Genomic DNA, 21595 nt, shown 5'->3' on the forward strand with positions numbered 1-21595 from the left:
ACCTAAACCTTGCCGTGCTGATGCGATTCGAGGGCTGCGGATCATGTCATAACCTACCTTGATATAACCTATAACTGACTCAGGATATAAAATAAATATCACAAATACACAGATATTAACGCTCAACTATAGTCCACCAAAAGATATCCAAGAATGATTTAATTTTAATTGGAAACTTCGGAAAATTGAGTACTTGGAGGTCACAATCACAAAAGGACAAAAGATTTAAACTATACAAAGTAAATAATAACAAGATAAATTAAGATATACAAAAAAATAACTGAAAGATGGTCTACATTAAAACTAGATTGCAGCTCAAGAACTGGAATCATCAGAATGAATATTCTACCCAGGCTTTTATACCTATTCCAATCCCTGCCAGTAGAGGTCCCCCAACCCCAATTTATGAGCTGGAACAGAATAACATTTATTTAATAATGTTTGTTTGGAGTGGCTACAAAGCCCAGATTAAAATTGGAAACTTTCCAGCTGCCAAAAGAAGGAGGAGGGATGGGACATCCAAAGCTGAAGGAATACCTTCATGCTTCCAAATTGAGATCTATTGAAAGCCGATTACACTACAAAGTGGAAAGAAATGGAAAAAGAAAAGACACTCATTTATTGACGTGGATAGCATGATAGCAATTTTAAACAGTGGAATCACAGCATGGTTTCTTCAGGTGAAAGATGGACAGCTGGAGAGTTTGCAAAATATGAGAGAAAATCATGAATTCTTAGAGCACACTTGGAGACTTATTTGAAAGAGATCAGGATGGACCCCTCCAGAGTGAAGCGTGTGATCCAAATCATAGTCAAAGCATACAAACTAAATTCAGAATTATATCCAGGCTATATAAAAAAAGTGATTCAAATAAATACATAAAAGAAAAATGGGATTCAGAATTTAACATAAAAATGATTGATGAAGATTGGCTAAATGTGGAGAATACATCACTCATCGACTAATTCTCGACTGAAAATACTTGGGTATAAGAACCTTATGTCCTGAACAGTACTGTATCTTATATGAAGAAAATATACAATCAAAGGACAGATATTTGGCTTAAAATATTATTAACAGCTGATAAAAGAATGGCTATTACAAAGAATTGGGGATCCCCTACTCAGGATCAATGGACACAGATTATAGAGGACATCTACATAATGGAAAAGATAACGCACCGCTTACGACTACAGGAAGCTCAGTTCAAAGAAAAACTGACAAAACATTATTCAAGACAAGAACAGTGACGAAGACCACAGGAAAGATAGTTGATAATTGAAAAGAGGAACATGGACAGACAGCTGAGAATGGAACTGTTTGTTTTTGTATTCATTCTTCTGTGTTGGTTTTACACCTACAGCATATAAATGAAAAACTTTCAATACAAACTTAAGTGACAAAAAAATGAACAGATGAAACCAGACTTATGCCAGACTATTTTGACCCTGCATTTATGAAACCTTTGACCTTCTTGCAGGACTGCGCTTACATGCTAGGTTGTATTTGTTATTGCTGTATGTCACCACACCCTACAGAAAATGAAGGAAACAAAACAAAAATCTGACCTGTGTTTCCAGCTCCAGGCTCCTCTGCCGTGTTTCTCGGAGCTCTGCCTGAGCCTCGGCCTCACGCAGCCTCACACTCATCAGCTCGTCCTGTAGCTCACTCAAAGTATTCTTCTTTGGTGTATCCTTCCAGCGGCCAGCAGTGCGTGCCAAGTGACGCTGAGGACAGATATCTAGATTCAGTCCGGCTTTCTCTCACATACTAAATCCATTTCCCAGATATGAGCAGTTGTGGAGACATGTTGGTGCTCACCTGCCAGTGGTCCTCCAGGTCTCTGACCTGCTGTCTCAGCTCCTTCAGACCAGTCACTGCCTCGGCTTCCCGCAGCTTCACCCCGATCAGCTCCTCTTGTAGTCGTGCAACGTTGGTGTCATCTGGTAGAGATGTGTTCCTCTATCGAAAGAATATATCAGAGGTATGTGTTTAAAAGCATTACCTAAAAAGACATCGCACCCATTAAACATCACTAATGTACCCAGTAAAGCAGCCTGGCAGTGTTGAAGTAACAGAGAAGAGTCAAACTAACACCTTCTCTGATTAGGAGCAGATACAACTGGTGTTGATAAGCATCATTGTGCATTTTTAAGTTGTTATACAGAATTTCTGGCCCCTCTGTAGTGAGTATACGGTGAATACCTGCATATCACCGAGATTAGACCACTGGAGTTATGGGGATTAAGTTTGAGTTAGGGCTTAGAGATGATGATAATGTTAAAAGGTAACTAGCTGGCTTTTCAACTATGTTTACACATCCTGCAGCTGTCACTGCAAACGGAAACACACATCTACTACAGCACCTTCAGAAATCATGGCAGAAACAGAGATGGTGGCTCCTTTGTAGATCCCACATTAAAACCTCAGGACAATGATTGTGCACTGCCCCTTTCTTATAACATGCACAACTAACACACCAACACAGACACAGGCTACACAACTAAGCAATGACGAGTGTGCATTTGTAGTTAACCAAACATTATATATATTTTCAGCCTAAGAAAACTCACCTTTTCCATATCCAGGATCTTGTCTTGCATTTCTTTGAGTGCACACTGGGATTCTGCCTCCTTCAGTCGGGCCTGCACCAGCTCCCGCTCCAGCTGCAGGACAGACTCCTCAGAATACCGAGGGGCTCCTTTCTATAACCAGCAGGACAGGAGAGTGAGCAGAAACATCACACAGACAACCCGTGTTTGCACAAAGTAGGGGTTTAACAGGGATAGTTCAGTTTCTCCTAAAGTGAGGCTGTATGTGGTATTGAAGTCAGTGCAGTTGGCTGCCAGTGGAGAAACAAGGAAAAACTGATCAAATAAAGTTTGCACCAGTTTAACACAGTTTTTTTCTGCATAGAAATTGAAGTTTGTTCCACTTTGTAAACCACTCACTCACTGTACGTTTGTTCAGATTCACCTCAGTGACACAAACTCACCAAACGAGGCAGCTGCTGTGTCTCTGCGTGTTAAAAACCCAAAACATTTCATCTGTAGTTTGTTTCGATCAGAAAATTCTAACAGCTAGAACATGTTCTTAAGATCATATATTAATATTTATAAGATGAGCCTTTAGATCAGTGACTCAAACTGCAGTCACTGCTGCCCATGTGTCAGTACCTCATACAACCACACTTCCACTGTTCAAAACCTAAACTATAATACTACTTGAGCAAAATGGTCTAAGTCTAAAAATGACCCCAGTCCAACAAATTGTAATAAGTGTAATCTTTAATAATATGTAACTAAGTAATCTACATGTTATATTTCCTTCTGGTAGAAAGACACATTACATCTGAACATCTCATTCCACTTTCACATCAAGAATTCATGATTGCCTCTTTGTAAAACATGACAGCAAATTATGTAAAACATGATAATGCCTGCATATTACAATCTGACATCCAACCATCAATAATTGACATGGTCAGGAAATGTGTTATGTACACATGGTGTAAAAAGAACTGCTTACAAATTCATTCACTCATGACTGAAGTGTCCAGTGCTCTATGTCCTTAAAAGTAACTCATGCATACCAAAACAGATCCAAAGCCACCTCTGCTTGGATTATGTCGCTGGGCAATTATGTGCCACGAGGGCCGAGGGGAACAAACTGCCACACCACCATAACTGCCAAACCCGGAACAAACCACCCGATGCTGAAAGCTCTTTATGCTTTATCCATTCAGCCATGTGTCGATGAAAGAGATCACTGTGAATGGCTGCTTAGCTCCAGCCAATCAGATGACAAGAAGAGACAAGGAAATTCTATATTCTTCCATACAATCCTTATTTTCATCATGAACTCTGTGAGCTACCACAGGTCCATCTGAATGATGTAAATGCTAAATATGTGGAATAGTTCTTCCAGTCTTCCTTTTAATGACAAATACAGACCAGGGACACGCGGTGGAGCACTTGACGATCACCGCCTCGCAGAATGAATGCTGCCGTTCTCAGGGTCCTCAGCTTTCCTCCCACAGTCCGAATACATGCATACATAAATTGGACTCTCTAAACTGACCATAAGTGTGAACGATGTCCAGGTTGTACCCACGTGGAGGATAAAAGAGCAGACTGAATGGATACAGACTACGACCATCACCTACTGTTTAAGGGCACACGTGTAAAATATGTGCATCAGCATTGAAAACAGTTCCTGCAATCCCAGTTCAAACTCATTTCTGTGTTGAGGGTGAAAGTGGGTCTATTCCAGGCAGCAACAACATACTGTAAAAACATTACATGTGGAAAATTTGTAATGACACAATGTTTGAGAGTGAGAGTGAGCACCAACTAACACTGGCTGAAGCTCTGTCACCAGCATTAGAGCTGAAGCAATTAATCGATTATTAATCGGTTACTAAATTAATCGACGACTATTTTGATAATCGATTCATCGGTTCAAAACATTTTTCATGAGTAAAACAAGATTTAAGCTTCTTAAATGTGAGTATTTTCTTCATTTCTTTGCGCTGGATAACAAAGAAATCATTAAAAGTTAATGATTTTGGTTTGTAGACAAAGCAAGACATTTGAGAACATCACAATTTCCAGGTTTGACAAACACCGATCAACATTTTTTAAGGTTTTCTGTTTTTATGGACCAAACGATTAATCGATTAATCGAGAAAATAATCAGCAGATCGTTCGTTGCAGCTCTAACCAGCATATCTCTCTTCAACTTCCTCTCCGTAGTCATCAATATGTTTTTAAACCCTTGATCTTATTATCTCCTTAAGTCAATACCAGAGAGGTAGTGAGGCCTTTTAGCTGCAGCTCACTGTGTGCAAGTATCTCTGCTGGCATCCATGTGTTGAAGTGCTACTCCCGCCTCACACCTATTATTGGATGTGAGGCGATGAATGGTGCAATACACCACACCATTAAATCAAATCAAAATGAAAACAGCCCACAAATGACAATTCAAATGGTGAATAGTCTGGCTGAAATGACCTCAGGGACATTTTATAACATAATACAACACATTTCATACATGTAGACCCAGAATACAGTTTTCTCAGGTGCAGGTGCAGAACATAATGTGCCTGACCATTGGGGCGGGGTGTCAGTCTGAGGCTTCAACTCTGCACATCGTCACAGTTGCTATCACAGACCAGGTAAAAAAACACACCAAAAAACTGGCACTAATCCTCCACTGCAGCAACCTGCCACCTGGGGACTCCAAGGCCCTCCTTACCGCTTGTGGCTGCTGCTGCTGAAGCTGCCTGATGGTTTTCCTGGCCTGCTCCAGCTGAGCACTGGCTTCGTCGCTCTGCTGTTTGACTGTGGCCAGCTCCCGCTTGACCAGGTAGTTCTCCTCTGCCTCCTGAGCTCGCGTCACTTGTCCCTTTGGACATAACCAACCAACGGCGGCAGAGGGGGCGGGGTGGTGGGGGTCGTTGGGCAAGACAAGAAGTGAAAGGAGAGGGAGGAATAAGCGGGCAGATCAGAAAAGAAGACAAAGAAGACGAGGGATTGGGTTTTTTTGCAGGACATGCTTGAGTTTTGTTTTTAAATCTTGTGATGTTGTCATTTACATTTTAATATCTAAGCTTTTTTGAACCTTTCTTTTTCATGCACATATTACCTCCACCAAGGATGTTATGTTTATTTTATTTTTTTATGCTGTTTGCTTTTAACTTTTACCCAGGAGCAAAAATCTATTAATAATCTGATATTTGTGATTTTTATTGTTTTTTCCTCTTTTCCATATCTCTTATCTCTTATTGTTCAGCCCAAAATGATGTCAATGAATTGAAAAATGGACAGGTGGACTATGAGTCTAAGAAGATCATGTTCATGAACTAATGAGGAATGTCTCACGTTACTTTGCTCATCATAGCGACACACAGTGTAGCCTTGGCAGAGGTAAGCACTCTCCCTTCCAGTGTAAGATCATTATAAGTTTTTATAATCTTGTGTAGTTCTTAAAGCTGGGGTAGACAAGAGAGACCGAGACCTCTGTCCCATGGTGGGAGACTTTGACCAATCACAGTGCAGTTCAGAGAAGTAGCCTGTTCTACTAAGCAGCTGCATGTACAATACGTGTCTCTTCAGTGGAGAGGTCACTGTCTTAGTACCGGTAACAACTGTCAAAGCTGCAAAGCAACCCAAACTAATACCAATACCCTAAATGTTTCTTATCTATGGATACAAATTTTGAGTGAAACCATTGAAGACAGGTGCTATTAGCCACAAATGTAGCAGTTTGTATGGACGCAGCCATCCTGGAATCCAGTGATGTCGCTGGTGAGGTTGCGGCAAAAATTTTGAGTTGGACATTCCGACTACAAATGGAACGCATCGATATAGTCCGGTGTGTACGACTTATCTTACAACAAACACGCGTCCTTAGCTCATCCCTTTCCCAAGTGTGTCGGGGAAGTACGGTGGCCTTTGCATACCACAAAGCATGTTCTTGTTTGTTTGCATATACTGTGCGCTCTGACTGGTTTGTCCATTCAGGCTGCTGCAGAAACCACAAATTATGTCTATTTTAAAGCTATTACATACATGAAAGTTGTATATTTAATTTGTTCACAAACTTCTCAAAACGTTACACAATGAACCTTTGTGGAGTGTTGGAAAATGAAGGTGACGTGTAAATATTGGTGCAGACTTTCACAGAGGGTGACATTGCCTCAGGTCATCTGTCGCGTGTTGTGGTGTGAGAAGCTCAGGACAGAGGTACTCCATCTCTAAAAAATTATATTATATAAATTTGAATGATATTCAACTGTTTTTCTAGTGATCCCGTCTACCCCAGTTTTAAATAACAATAATGACTGTGTTAGATTCTGTATTATTACCATGTTTTCACTTATCATGCACAGTTAAGAGAGATTAAAGAAGTAAAACAGGAAAAGATAAGATGTGGGAAATACCTGGATCAATCTATCTGCCAAGGAAGCGCTTTCCTACAAAACAGAAACATCAACAAGAGACAGCAGACACACACAATCCAGAGGACAGTTAAAAGCACACACAAGAACAACGGATTGTTTTTCGAGAAGAAAAAAGCAATGTTCATTTTCCCTCTTGAAATATTTGTTTACACAGGCGACAGCGTGTTGTTTGCATTCAGGGGTGGAAAAGGAACATTGCATGCAGGTGAATTAAAAAAAAAGGTGCAAATGAGCTGTGACAAAGTGAAGAAAATGATCAGTGCTGACAGGATTCAGACAGGAAACAGCGCAGGACAGTTCTAGTTTAAGATGAGAGTGAAATGTAAAAGGCAAGACATGTTGGGCTTTTGAACAGTTTGAGGTAGTGAGGACTTAAACGGTTCAGCGAGTTTAGTGACAGAGTGGCACCAGAGAGCAACGGCCATGAGCTGGTTTTCTTAAATGACGGACTTGGGGAGACGCCGAGCAGCAGCCAGAAAACCCTCGCTCTCCACAGTAAACCTCATGCATGGCGCCTTCAGCTGACAGCAGCAGTCGTGCCCATTCACAAAGACGCACAATGTGCAGAACGATACACATGCAGCAGGGCTGGCCGATATCATTCCATAACGATATCACAACATAAATAAATGTCAAGCTTAAAGGCAAGGCTGGGCAATATAGCTTAGAAATAATACCTGGAAATGTTTAGGCTACATCCTGATACATCTTGTCTATCAGGATAAATACTGGAAATAAAGCTGTACATGTTTTGTACGTTTTTTCTGGACTCATGAAAAGTGGATGGATGGATGATAGATGAATGGATAGATGGATAGATGGATAGATAGACACCGTATCACGATATGATGATATCCAAAATCTAAAACAATATTTCATTTGTGTCACAATATATAGTAGATATAATATGGCTATATTGCCCAGCCCTAGGATGCAGTGCTTAGTATCGTTTCCATTTTCGTATTCCACGCAGACTTTTGTTAGGAGTCGCTGCTGCGGTTAGTGTTGAATTCTAAGATTTTACTACATGAAGTTATTTCGGGCCACAGATGTGGGAAATCATCACAACGCTACGACAACTCGAAGCTCAAAACAAGCAGTTTTTTTCTGATCCGCTACATTCCAGAGCGGTCAACAATGGCTGAACAACTTTCAACTGACACAGCCCAGTTAGTGAAAGACGGGACTGAATGTGCATTCACAGCTGGATGGGTTAATGTAGTGACGCCATGAACAGGGGAGCAGAAGGAGATCAGTTTGTCTGTGGCAAACACTCACTTTCTCGAGCGTGTCGATCCTCTGCTTCAGGAGTCTGTTCTCTGTCCGCAGCCTCTGCACGTAGAGCAATCATACAAAAAAAGTAAACCAAAAGCACACATCATAACTGGCACTTCACACATATTCAAATATCTTCCCCCACCTTTATCTCCACCTGCTCCTCCATCTCTTTAGTTTTGAATGTAGTGTAATCTTTCTCTAATCTGAAGAAAGAAAATTTAAAAATCATTAGCAATAATATCAGTGCCATAAGAATTAGAATAAAAACAGGGATGAACATCTGACTTTAAAGTTTTGAAATGCCTGCAAATATTAAAGATATTTGTAAAGCTACAACGATAAACTTCAAGACAATTATCATCAAATATAAAGTATAATATTTTCTGGTTTCTTTGCTCCATACAACAAATAAATCATTAAGACTACATCATTTTGGTTTGAGGGCAAAACGAAAACATTTGAAAAACACTGGTCAACATTTTCTGACATTTTCTGGACTCGATTCGATTAATCGAGAACATAATCGACCGATTTGTCGTTTATGAAAACAACTGTTAGTTGCAGCCCTAGATATTTGTAATCATATTAATAACAACAATAATAATCATAAAATAATAATGATGTTTTCAATTATATCGACTTTGGTTAAAATGAAGTAAGTAAAAATAATTGTGGTGGGGGGGGGGGGGGGGGGTGAAAATACATCGGATACATCAATAATGATTTCAACGACCCTCCACCCTGGCCACCACAGACACTGTCACCTGAATATTAATATGAAATAATTAGATACAAACATTGTATAGGTCGGAGGCTGTTTGTAACAATAAAATAAAAATAGAAACAAACATGCTCAAATCCTAGTTTGATATCCAAAAAATTAATAATCCTTAGTACGTAACACTACAGATGAGCCGTCGGAAGGTCAAGTAACGTACATTAAATTAAAATTACATTTCCAAGGCTGTGTGTAAAAAAAATATATGCATGCACAAAAAGAAATGATCTGAAATAAGAATATGACAGTGGCTCTTACTTTTTCATCTTCTTGGCATTGTATTTGACCTGATAAGCAGCCAGGATAACCTTATCTGGGCCACTGTCCAGCTGGTGTGGGATGACTCTCTGAAAGTGCTGGAGTGAAGTGAGAAAACATAGACGTAGAAGCTAAGTTTTTCACACATACATACATCATCACACACACGCACACGCACACGCACACCTGCTTCTTCCAAGTATCAATTAACTGGGTGTGGTGGGGGTTCCTATAATGAGGGTGCTGTACATTTTGTTAAAAATGAGCGCTGCTTGTAAGAATGATGAGTAGTGTCTGAGGTTACAGTGACAGTGATATATATAAATAAAAATACCTGTAACATTCCCTCCATGTCGAGCTGGATGAGTTCAGTCTGGTTCATCTGGAGAATGGCCAATCCCACACGGAAAACTATCTCCAAACCCTGAGGACACAGGTTAACATAGAGGAGTCACTGCTTTGAAATAGATTCTCTATAATTTTAAGCACAATTATTTGCATTATAGCAGAAGTTCAGGGAAAACTTGGTCTCAGTGGAGAGATGCCACAATTCACAGTAACTATTAGTATGGTGTTTGTTTTCTCCTGCAGGTGGTGCTAATGTTCAGGACAACTGTCAATCACTTCTGCCCAGGAGGTGAAGTTTTCACCAGCATCTTTAACATCTTTCTTCAACAATGTAATATTTTTGCATTTTGCTGCATGTTTCACTATATCACCAGGGACTTAAACATGGATCCATATAGAAAAAAAACAAACAGTGTTCAACTGTGGTACAGAATCAAACGAAAACACAGATCTGACTGACCCAAACTTTTTTTTAAATATTTATAGAGAATATGCTGATTTAGAAGCATATCCAAGCTAACTTGATGCTGCTTTAATTAAACGATCATTTAATGTTTAAACAGACTGATAAGAACACAAAGGTCATATTTCAGAGCACTGACCTCACACATGAAGATATCGAAGATTCTTGTGGCGACAGGCAGAGGGAAGGATGTGAGGAAGATGGTGAGGAACCAAGAGGAGGCGTACATCGAGGTGTGAAAGCTCTGAGCCTGGAAATGTATATGGAGGTCTGGCAGTTGCTCCTGCAAGGGGGAAAAAAAATTAAAAACATACATCCACAAAAAAAACGTTTTAATTAAAAACAAAACGATAAAACTAATGTTTTAAGAAGAACTCTGTGTCAGTGCTTCCACAGATCAATTGTCCACATATGCTCGGCATACGTTTGTTGAAACAGATTTTCTTCACTACATGTTTGTCTAGTTTAAACTAATTTATTAGAAAATCCTAAATATTAGTGTGGATGGAAAATACAAGTGGAGCAGATGCAAAAATATGCATTTTTAAAATGTTTTTTTTAAAATTAAATTTCATTTATCTCAATCCTAGTGATTTTACTTAATTTACTTAGTTTTGTTAACTACGTTCGAACTTAAACCTTTTATTTATTTTATGCTTGCTTTATTGTTTTAAACTTTTCCAGTTAGTTATGGATAGTCTTTTTTTTATTGATTTCTTATGATTCTGTCTGTGTGTTGTTTTTAAATGTGTTGTTTTCCTTTCTTTACAGGACCTTAAACGTGCCTCTGTGTATGAAAAGTGCTCTATAAATAAAACTGCTCCGCCTTGCTTCTTGTGGATGTAGCGACAGATTCACAGCCAAATGTTGGCAGTATCAAAATCCTTCCAATCACCCTCCGACTACAGAGTGTGAGGTGTCTACCTGGATCATGCTCTCAAACTGGTACATGCAGAGTCCCAGCTCAGCCATGCTGGGCTTGAAGAGCTCTCGTAATCTGTAGTCTTGCATCAACTTCACAAACACACAGAAAGCCTCCTCCTCTGGCATCTAGGAAAATAAACAACAATTGGAATACATCAAAACTGAAACTCTTATGTTGAACATCATAAAACATTTGCAGGAAGCTGAGGAATGAGTCTTGTTTGTGTATGTGGTGAAGGTGGATTATTACCTGCATTAGTAGCAGCCCGACGATGAATGCACTTCCTTGACAATAGCCGACTTCACGGTCTACCAGAGAATAAGCCTGAGAAGTAATGACGACAAGTAAACACAGGTAGGTTTCAACAAAAGTCCAGTATAGAACAGTTTTTACCCTGAAAATGGTGAGAATGGGTTTTTTAAAAGTGGGATTGTCTGAAGTACTTGTATATCGTGTCTAACCTACAACTGTGCTCTCTGCACATTGTGTGAAAAAACGACAGCCAACGGGAACACCAGGAAAAACAAACCAGTGTTATCTTTAGCGTGCACCGTCTTAAGCATACGTTTGATGCTTTTCCTTGTCGTTAGACAGCTTTTTCCAACAGAAAAATTAAGTCTGTGTTGTTTCTCACTTCCATGCACCAAATTGCATAGAGAAAATCAGCATTTTTATCTAAACCTTTATCCTTATTCAACTTAGCAACACAAACGCACTGGTTGAAGCAGCAGGAGATCAATAGCTCCAGTGTCCTTTGAGGTAAATTTACAGATTTGCTCTATGGACTTTGGTGTGAGGAGTAAGCAGTTTACAAAGCAACAGAAACTTCAGTTTCCAGTGTGAAAAAACAGTAAGATGTCAAGATAAAATGTCAAATATATTAGGATGGTATGCCTTTGTTTTATGACTAAAATCAGTTTTTTTTGTGGTGTCCGCACTGGCAGCTATGAGCTCATACTCATATCTGTGGCTGCTTCTCAGCACAAGGAGTGTGCAGAGTCAACTGCATGCAAGACACTATATAGAAGTAACTCAGTACCTAAGCAACTGTCCATGTAATGCATAACACCTCTGTGTGCATGTGTTGTTATTATATTTATCTGACACAGTCTTGTTCCTCAGACACAAACGGAGACTCACCTTCATGACGTTGAAGAGAACTTCCTGGCCCAGGCTGTCCTTCTCCTTGAAGAAGTCGTGTTCGGGATAAGTGCGGGCGATGTCTCTGCGAATCAGCTTCTCACAGGGTGAGGTCATCTTCAGGAGTTCCGAGTACTGATCTTTGATGGGCATATTTTGGGCGTTACACAGCAGCTGCCACACTATTGCCCGAAAGTGGTGAGGAATCCCTAATCTGACCAGTTCCTAGATGGAAAAAAGAAAGTATACTTGATGAAATTGATACTAAACTGCATTGTGAACACAGTAATGATGAATATACAGGGATATTTGAGGGCTGTCATTGTTCATTTTGGAATGTGATTCTTCAGTGTAAACATACGACACTTCAACTATTCAACATGCACCAGTCGTATGACTATGGTATTAGGACAATTATCCTTAAAAATTGTGGACTAAAAGGGACTTAAAAAACATTCCTGTCATAAGAAAATACCATCAGTTCTGCATCCTCATATTTTGAAGTATATCGTCACTGTAATGTAGAAGTAAATATAATAAACTGACTTAAATTAATAATGTGCACATATTAATATGAATAATTGCGCTAGGACTGATATTAGAGAGGAACACTGACACATGGCCGACAACCAGTGCACAGCACATGTACGAAACAGCAATTATGTCACAAATACACATAATTGGCTTTTAACTAAGAGCAACATTGTATACTGCAAAAAACTGGACTTTGATATATGTATTCTGGGCTGCTGTCCAAAAATGGTATTACATTATGGTGGGCTATAGTGAGCCCCACCCCCCCAACCCTTGTAATATAAAAGACTAATGCTATGGCAACACAAGAACTTATTAAAAATTTAATGTATAAGACTGGACCATTCATTCATTTTGTCTAAAAGATTTGAATGCAAAAGGACATCTTTCCCACATTTTAAACAACTTTGTAAACATAGTACAAATCAAATAAAGTATAAGAAAAGAGACTGGCCTCGTGGAGAAAAACTGCCACACGTGTATTTTATTTCTTTGCAGATAATGAGCGTTGAGAGCTATGAGTGTGCCCAGTGAGCATTTTGTCAGTAAGGAACTTGGTACCATGATTTGTTTCCATGTATCACTTCTGATACAACTTGATTAGGCAATTTCCTGTGCTGACAGGGAACACTGGTCTTTCCTGCTGCGATGAGAGAGTGTGTCTGTGTGTGTGTGCATGTCTGTGCGTGTGTAAACATGCATCTGGTCAGTCCAGAGAGCATCTGGAGCAGATGTCCACCCACACAGGCTTCAGCAGGAGATCCCGCTCTCCTCTCTGTGATCAGAAAATACAGACCAGACTTTGTACTGGAACAATGCATTGTTATATTTCTCCACTATCTGAAGACAAAAGCTGCTTTCTGAGGAAAAAAAATCACTTATTTAATTCCCACTCATACTTTTTGGCCATAATATGCTCTTGATAACATGAATACTCCAGCATTTAAACATATATGGGTATCAAATAAACTCTGTCCACTCCTCTTGAACAACACATCAGAGGTTTTGCTGACAAGCAAAGAAAACCTAAGGTTCCTCCCTCACACAACAGAAACTGTGAACCTTTGTATTTCTTCCTCAGCCGTTATGACTCACATCGCTGCATCATCTGGTCATTACTACTTCTGTTAAATTACACAACAACACCAAGACATGTTCATAGGTCCTTTGCAACAACTTCCCCATTTAAACCGGCAATAAATAGAAGACAGAAACCCTGCCCCTGCAGAGGAGGCACGCCTTTACCACCCATTGGCACATAACAGGTTTGTGCTACCACAAATTAGTGGTGGGACAAAATATGACTTGTACAGTTGGATTATCAACACCAGAGCTGCAAATGTAGATTATTTTCCACTACCAATGCATTTGTGCATTACTTTCTTGATTCATGGATTATTTCGTTTGGTCCACACAGAGATTCCAAAACTTCAAAATGACAAAAATCTCAAATAAATGCTCAGCATATATACGCAGGGGTGTGAAACTCAATAACAAAAGGCGACAAAAATTAAAAACTGTGCCCAAGTCGAGGGCCAGTCTAAATCAAATAATATAACATAATTAAATACATACAGTTTCACTTACAAGCAGCTAAAGTTAAAATTAAAGTTAAATTTTATTAAGGAGCAGTGGGCTGCCACACTAAGTAGCGCCGGGGAGCATTGGGAATTGGGTACCTTGCTCAGGGGTATCCAAGCCCTTTTTGGCCGGGTGGGGATTTGAACCAGCGACCTTCCGGTTACAAGTCAAGTTCCCTTTCCACTTGGCCACGGGCTGCCAACTAAGGAGACGCATTCAAGAACCCACGTAAATATCATCACTTCTGCAAAAATACAAGCAGTCCACTAACCAAATACTTGCTGCTGCTGCCACCTTGTGGTAATATATGCACCACATATTTGGTAGTCATTGGAGAAGAAAGACATTTTTGAATCAAAGCCAACATTTTTAATTTAAAAACCATATAACATAATCAGAAATACTTGCTTTAACTGACCGAAAAACCAAATATTCATGCCCATGCTTACTGCCATTTTTTATTTTTAATTACAATACAAAGTGATCGCAAAAATCACTGTATAGTGAACATTATTATGGGCCATGTATAGTATTCCCACCCCTGAAATCCATGTCCACACATATTTTTGTATGTAAATGGTTTAAAAAAAAACAATGGCAAGGGCATCTGGTGGTGGCTCTGAGCATGAAGTTTGAGTGTCAGTGTGAAGAAATAACAAAATAAATAAATATAAAAGGGTACATAACGGGTTTCTTGCAATTGCCTAAAAACTGAAAAAAAAAAACAACAGAACTAACATCTAACTCACATGTTTCCACAGCCAGATTAACATCACACTACCACTGACAGTTATCAGAAGACTTAAGAAAGTAACGGCAAAAACACACGACAGTATCACTAAAATGACTTGTAAAGCAATTAAACATTATAACAGATAGGACCATTGTAGGATTCAGGCCAGAGCTTGACACCAATGCCTGTGAGATACACATGTGAGTGTCACATGAATGACACTGTGGCCTAGACTTTATACAGTATTGTAAAGACACAGAATCATAGGAGCTGCTGCTTTTGTCTTTGTGACCTGGAAGACTGTAAAGACTGTAATTCCTGTCACATGGACAATGATCAAAAACACAGATAAAATGTTTGGTTAAAAAGTCAATTTATAAAGTTACAGCTCTGCTTCTTTAATTGTTCTCTCCAAGAGTAAGGTAAAATGTGTCTCATTCATTCATACCAGGATACTCCGGGAGACTTGGTTTGAATGGGCGGGGCATGGCGAAAGATTTCACACCGTCATTTGGTTTGGTTCACTTTCACACTGCACTTTTGCAAGCAGACCAAACCACCTGGACAACATTGCACAGTTAAAACAGGCAATACCACTGTAAATGAGCAGTGGAAATCCATTCCCTTCAGCCGGCTTGTTCACCACAAAAAAAACCAGCGGAACAACACTAAATTTATGCAGTCCTGGGGTTTCTATTTTTACTTTGGTGTTCAAACCTAATGGCACTGTTCCAGCACAGCTCAGGACGGCACAGCTCGACTACACGGTTTGTTATGGTTTTCCTCAATGTGGGCAGAGTCATCATAGCACAGCTGCATGAAACTGCCGTGAGTTTGTTTTATACGCAACACACACACAAACTAGTGACTACTGACGTAAAGCAGTCGTTTTCAGTGTACTGCATCATCAGACTCAGTTAATTAAATAGATTTGTTCAGACTACAAAGTCACTGAACTGAAATACGGCGGAAGGGGTTGTGATGTGGCTCAGCAGCGCTGTCACTAAATACAACTGTCTCCTCTGAGATTTTAGAAATGTCCTTGCAAACGTTTGCTTGTTCGGTCCACACCAGAGTTTGGATGAGCTTTCACACCTGCCCAAACGAAGTGGACCATCTGAGGAAATGAACTCTGTGTGAAAACCCCCCCTTAGTGAGCTTTTATTGCAGGTCTGGACAAGACATAGCCGTCACTTGACAGGTAGTCATTATCAGGGGTCTCACCTTCAGTTGCTTCTCCTTCTTCTTGCGCACGTCCTCCCACTCGTTGACGATTCGGCCCCAGAGAATCCATGAGTCCTCCTCCAGGTGGGAGAGGTTGGAGGAGGCGGAGGAGCTGGACACAAGGGAGGAGCCACTGTTCCGTCTGGAGCCATTCATCGAGCGCAGAGACTTGCTGTCTGTCTCCAACAACCTGTGGTGAAGGAAAGCAGATGAAATTATTCAACTGTATTAAATGTACATGGAAGTCTTGCTTATTGTGTATTATGTTGGTTGTTTCGGAATTTTACCAAACACCTGTGGCTCAATATTGGCTCAATATTGGCTAGATCCTTGCGACTCATAAAACATACTAATTTAGGGGTGACAATACCATATATATTGTGATTTATCAGGATGCTATATGTAAAGCAATATAGTACAAACAGTTGCAGTTTTTTTTTTTTTTACCATTTCATGAGGCTGTAATAGATACCCAACCACTTATCCAGATAGATTGGATAGGATTTGGACAAAGATTTTGAAGTTGTAATCAGGTTTAAGAAAGAGACAATGCAGAGCCGGCCTCTCCTTTAAATTATAATAGTGGATGGATTGTAATATGAATATTTAAAGAAAACAATCGTTTTGAACCCTTTTTGTAGTATAACATAAATGAACTGTGTGCGCTCTGAGATGTGTGAGTGTCACTGTACTGTTTGTCATGAGGGAAACAGCTGCAGTTGCATGTCTCAGACAGATCAGCTGGCAGTAGCTGCTTTGAACCCGGTCAAAGTTTACTTCAGACAGAAGAAAAAGGAATGCCAGTCATGTTCAGGCTAGGCTTAGTTAGGATTTTGTCAGACTCAGTCAGGTTCAAACTAGGGGTGGGCAATATGAGTTATAACTAATTATTTGTTGCTTACAGATTATATATCAATGGACACGATGTTTGAGGAAAACAGCTCTTATTTTATTTCTTTGAACTCAACTAAAGATTCAAGGACTACAAGGACTACATCGTAGACTGAGTTTCAGTGTCTGGTTTCATTGTTCCATTTGACAAAGAAATCATTAAAACAACACCAATCAACACTTTTGGACCAAACAAATACTTCATCGTAAAAGACTAATCGATTATAAAAACAATCATTTTAATCGCTTTAATATTAACACAGATGATATGTTGCACACCCCTAGTTCAAATATAGAAATGCAGTATGATCCATGCTCAAATTCTCAAGATGTAGATTTTGATTTCTGAAGCTCTGTATGTTTAATATCTTCTTTATAAAACTTTTCAATGCGAAGCCATTTTAATAAATGGAATTCTCCATCGCTTTATGGCTTTAACACTTAAGTCCAAGGACTTTCCAGAGATTGGAGAGTCTTTGGCTGATATCAATATCACAGCCTTGAACTTCAACCAATATTGAAACAGTCTTTTACCTCCTTTAAATAAGTCAGCAATAACCAACCATTTCAAAAACATTACGTTCCAGCTGCATGGAAAACATGTGCAACACTAACATGCACCCTGGTCACATGACATTTTCTTCATACAAGAAGCCTGTGTTTAGTATAGCACTAATAGTTAATTGTTTTTTCTGACCTTATCTAGATTATTATTATAGATTAGAATTTGATCCAGAATTTGAGCATGGATATAAATTTAGCCACAAACATAACATTCAAAATAATAATTATTGATAAAAAAAAGATGATATTAACGTGTTTTTTTGTTTTTTTTTTAAATCACTTGTAATGAGTTGGCAGTTCTGCTGGCTTCTCAAGTGGCCATGAAAAAAAAACAATGCTGTGGAGATGTGTGAAATATTTCCTGACTAATTACGTTTACTGCATGGGTTGTTTTCATCCACAGACAACATCTTAAGTGATTTAATGGGAATTAAAAGCTCAATTTTCCAAGCACAAACTGTTCCAAGCACAGCAGGTTAATCCTGCAGACAGAATCTAATCTTGACAGAATAACCTGATCAAGGATCAGTGGTGGAAGAAATAAAGCAGCAGTGTCTTCCAACCTGTGCAGCACAGAGTGGCAGAAACACAAAGACTCAGACACCTGATCTCGGAAAAATGACCGGGGCCTCCACAGTGGAACCGCTAACGTCACTGAGCTCGCTCCAAGAATGGCTAGGGTTACAGCCACATTTGGGTTGTGTGGGAAGGAGTGAAATGGAGAGAAAATGGCTGGAGAGAGCAGCCTGCAAGAGAGCGTCTGCACTTATATTCAACTCTGACATGGAGATAAAACACTACTTAAAGGGGAATTGTCTTTAAGTTTGTATTTCGCAGCGACTGACTGATGTTTTTGAAGCATTAAGTTAACCTGTCGCGTGCAATCCCTCTGCTGTGCTGCACATGAACCTGAACTTAAAGCTCTGTAAATATATCACTCCTAGTCAACAACAAGTGTGAAGCTGAAGGACAACAACATGCAAAATACAGAGGAAAATTGGCATTATTGGCAGAATATTCAGGGCTAAATTTGAGACAGTGCGAGTAAATTTGACATCTACTCATCAAATATCTAAATTTGCCAGATCTTAAACTGCGGCTGAGCTACACTGTGAATAATCAGCCCGTTGAACGACAACTGTGGCACACACAGAAGAGGAAGAAGTGCAAACAATACAGAATGAGCTAACGTTGACACAACAGAGAGAAGGCAGCACCTATTGCAAAAATGGAGCAGGACAAAACAAACAGCCATGAGGGAAGAGGAGACCGCCTGATAGCAGCAGCTAACTAGCCAGTATGGCTAGTGCTAGCATTACTTTGTTGCTGTGCATTCAATAAACCTCTGCACCATTAGCATCACCATCAACGACTGTTTTCTGCAGCCAAAAATACAGCATCAAAGTGTAGGACAAGACTAAGTTCAGAGCAAGTGGATGTTTACTTTCCTTTATTTTAACCACATAGAAATCTAAACTATCTATAACTATCAACAGTTAAGACAAAGACTGAGAGCTGCTTTACTGGTGCTGCTTAACTGAGTTTTGTGTTTGTTTATTTATTCAAGTGTTTATGTTATCTTACGTTAAGCATGAGGAACTAATTCTGAAAGTTACCTAGTGTTAAATGGGATTTATTATTTTTCATTTGTTTTGCCAAAATATGTTTAAAGGGCAATCAAACAACTAAAATGTTTTTGTAAAATAGAATCCCGAATCCGTAATACAGTGAAAATAAGAGGAAATGTGAATATTTGCAAATCAATTTAGGGCCCTAAATGTTCTGCTTGTGCTCCTAAAATTTTAAAATTATCCTCAAAAAAAAACAAAAAAAGTTAGTCTGGAGCCCTGACTATATTGGACTTTTTACCGATATATCACCTGTGCTTTGGCCGATAAACAATACTAATACTATATATTAGTATATGTATATATATATAATCCTGTGGATATGAATTTTCTTCATTGTACAAAATAAATATACATAAAAAATAGTTGGAGAGGAGAAAAAGTCAAGCAGGTAGCAGCCTATTCAGCCTATTGTTTTAGACATTAGCCATAATAGAGGAATCTTGGTGTGTTTGCTGTTATCCAATGACAGATTAGCCAATATGTGTCAATACCCTAGATGCGATAAAAAGGACATTTTCTGAGCAACTACAACTAAGATTTAAGTTCTCATCCTAGCATTACAGTACAGTAATATGATAGTAACTCATGTGGCAATACATAATATTATAATATCTCTATAACACAGCTAATGGTGTACTGAAGCTTGAACTGGTAAAATAAATAAATAAATAAATAAATATATATATACTGTATATCACAATTCAAATCCCAATCTCAAAAGTCAAAAATCATAAACATTGCAATTAGATATTTTACCAAACTTTTACCAAACAGCAAAACAAGAAGAAGAAGAAGCATATTCTTTTAACGCAAGTGTTACAGCTACATGACTTTGCTAAGCAGCTCAAGAAAGCTGCAGAACCAGTCGTGAGTGCTATATACCTTACCAAGATAAACTCATGGTGAACTCCTCACAGTTTGTAGAAATGACGAAGCAGCGCCATATCTGATTTACAGACAGCACCAAAGGAATGAAGGAATTCCTAATCTGTGCGACACCACTGACTGCTGTTTCACTTGATCTGATCTGCACGGTACAAAGGCCTCTCCAAAAACACAAACACTGAAAGCAAACAGAGGGTGCACCACACAAAGTCCTCCTCACTCTTGTTACACCTGACTTCTACATGCCTTAAGGACAAAATGAGAAGACTTGTGTTTGTTGGCCATTAGCTGGTTGCTAGTTGTAAAAAAAAAAAAGAGAGAGAGAGAGAGAGAGAGAGAGAGAGAGAGAGACTGTGTCAGAAGCAAAGTGTTGGAAAGGAAACAGAGAAATGTGCCACGTGAAAAGGTGTTAGGGTGGAGGCAGAGGTCAAAGGACGGATTAACTATGTGACTTCTGTTCACCACATGGGAATCTGCTTGAGATGTTTTCAATCCCCCCTCCCCCCCACACACAACAGATGTCACATAGCAAACTGGAGCTATGGCTGCTATGGGCAATATACCAATGAATCTCATCAGAGCTTTAATGTTTTCTTCATTATCGGTGCAGACTTTGACGATATCTGCATGCTGATGCTGGACACTATCCATGCATGAAAGTAAGATGCATAAATCTGCTGAGAGAGTGGTGGTGCATTATCTTCCATCTCATTTCTAAGATTATAACAGAGAGTTAAGGCACAAACTGACTATATGCATGGATTGTCACAACTTCAGCTAAAATAGAAGCCAGCTTCTGGTCAGTTATTGTTTAGGGGAAACTTTGTAACGTACAAAAATCGACTGTACAACATCTCTGCATCGTTGGGTCAACAGCTTACAGGAAATACACATGCTGGCTTCTTAAAAAACAGAAGTGACCGTACATCGATTAGACGTATATTTGAACACAGCCATTTTACTCCATTCAAAGAAGAATTCAAAAAAATCCCCAAAAATTTACTCGGTCTCATTGAACTTTGGTTTGCAGTGGGAGAGGATATAATCAACACTCACTCCTGGGTCAGATGACATGGTAGTAGGGACGTAAATGTTACTGGTGTTATAGTAAACCATGGTCAAATTTCCCGACAGTGAAGGTTACAGTATTTGTTTTGATTACCATAATATCTTTGGTCGTTAAGCACAGTGTGGAAAATTTGCAAGGTAATTGCTGCACACTGCGCCTGCAGTCTCGTGCTGTGCGTTTGTCATGAAGTGAAGAAGACATGGCAGAGTGAGGATGTGGAATGGAGCTGTCCTTGGGACATTTGAGACAGAGAAAAGCTCTGCCTTCTGAAATTTTGTCAGAAGGCAGAACTTTTCTAACTTACTGTCATCACTAATGTAAGTTGACC

The 21595-nt window shown here is 39.3% G+C and overlaps 1 protein-coding gene across 4 annotated transcripts in view; it reads right to left on the bottom strand.

Moving 5' to 3' along the window:
* Window positions 1-21595, bottom strand: part of evi5b (ecotropic viral integration site 5b) — a 46771-nt gene that overhangs the window by 14914 nt on the left and 10262 nt on the right. For 2 of the 4 annotated variants that reach the window (XM_058638012.1, XM_058638011.1), the window contains exons 3-16: window positions 16228-16417; window positions 12156-12380; window positions 11265-11339; window positions 11015-11140; window positions 10230-10373; window positions 9614-9703; window positions 9280-9377; window positions 8386-8446; window positions 8244-8297; window positions 6945-6977; window positions 5258-5407; window positions 2575-2706; window positions 1823-1963; window positions 1570-1728 (exon numbers count right to left, since the gene is read on the bottom strand). In XM_058638012.1, the coding sequence (XP_058493995.1) occupies window positions 1570-1728; window positions 1823-1963; window positions 2575-2706; window positions 5258-5407; window positions 6945-6977; window positions 8244-8297; window positions 8386-8446; window positions 9280-9377; window positions 9614-9703; window positions 10230-10373; window positions 11015-11140; window positions 11265-11339; window positions 12156-12380; window positions 16228-16417 (1678 nt within the window). Of the gene's footprint in view, window positions 1-1569; window positions 1729-1822; window positions 1964-2574; window positions 2707-5257; window positions 5408-6944; window positions 6978-8243; window positions 8298-8385; window positions 8447-9279; window positions 9378-9613; window positions 9704-10229; window positions 10374-11014; window positions 11141-11264; window positions 11340-12155; window positions 12381-16227; window positions 16418-20200; window positions 20299-21595 lie in introns of those variants that run through there. The other 2 variants (XM_058638013.1, XM_058638014.1) reach the window with 2 other exon arrangements.

This window comes from Solea solea, chromosome 9 (genome assembly GCF_958295425.1).
Source record: "Solea solea chromosome 9, fSolSol10.1, whole genome shotgun sequence".
NCBI classification, from domain to species: Eukaryota; Metazoa; Chordata; class Actinopteri; order Pleuronectiformes; family Soleidae; genus Solea; species Solea solea.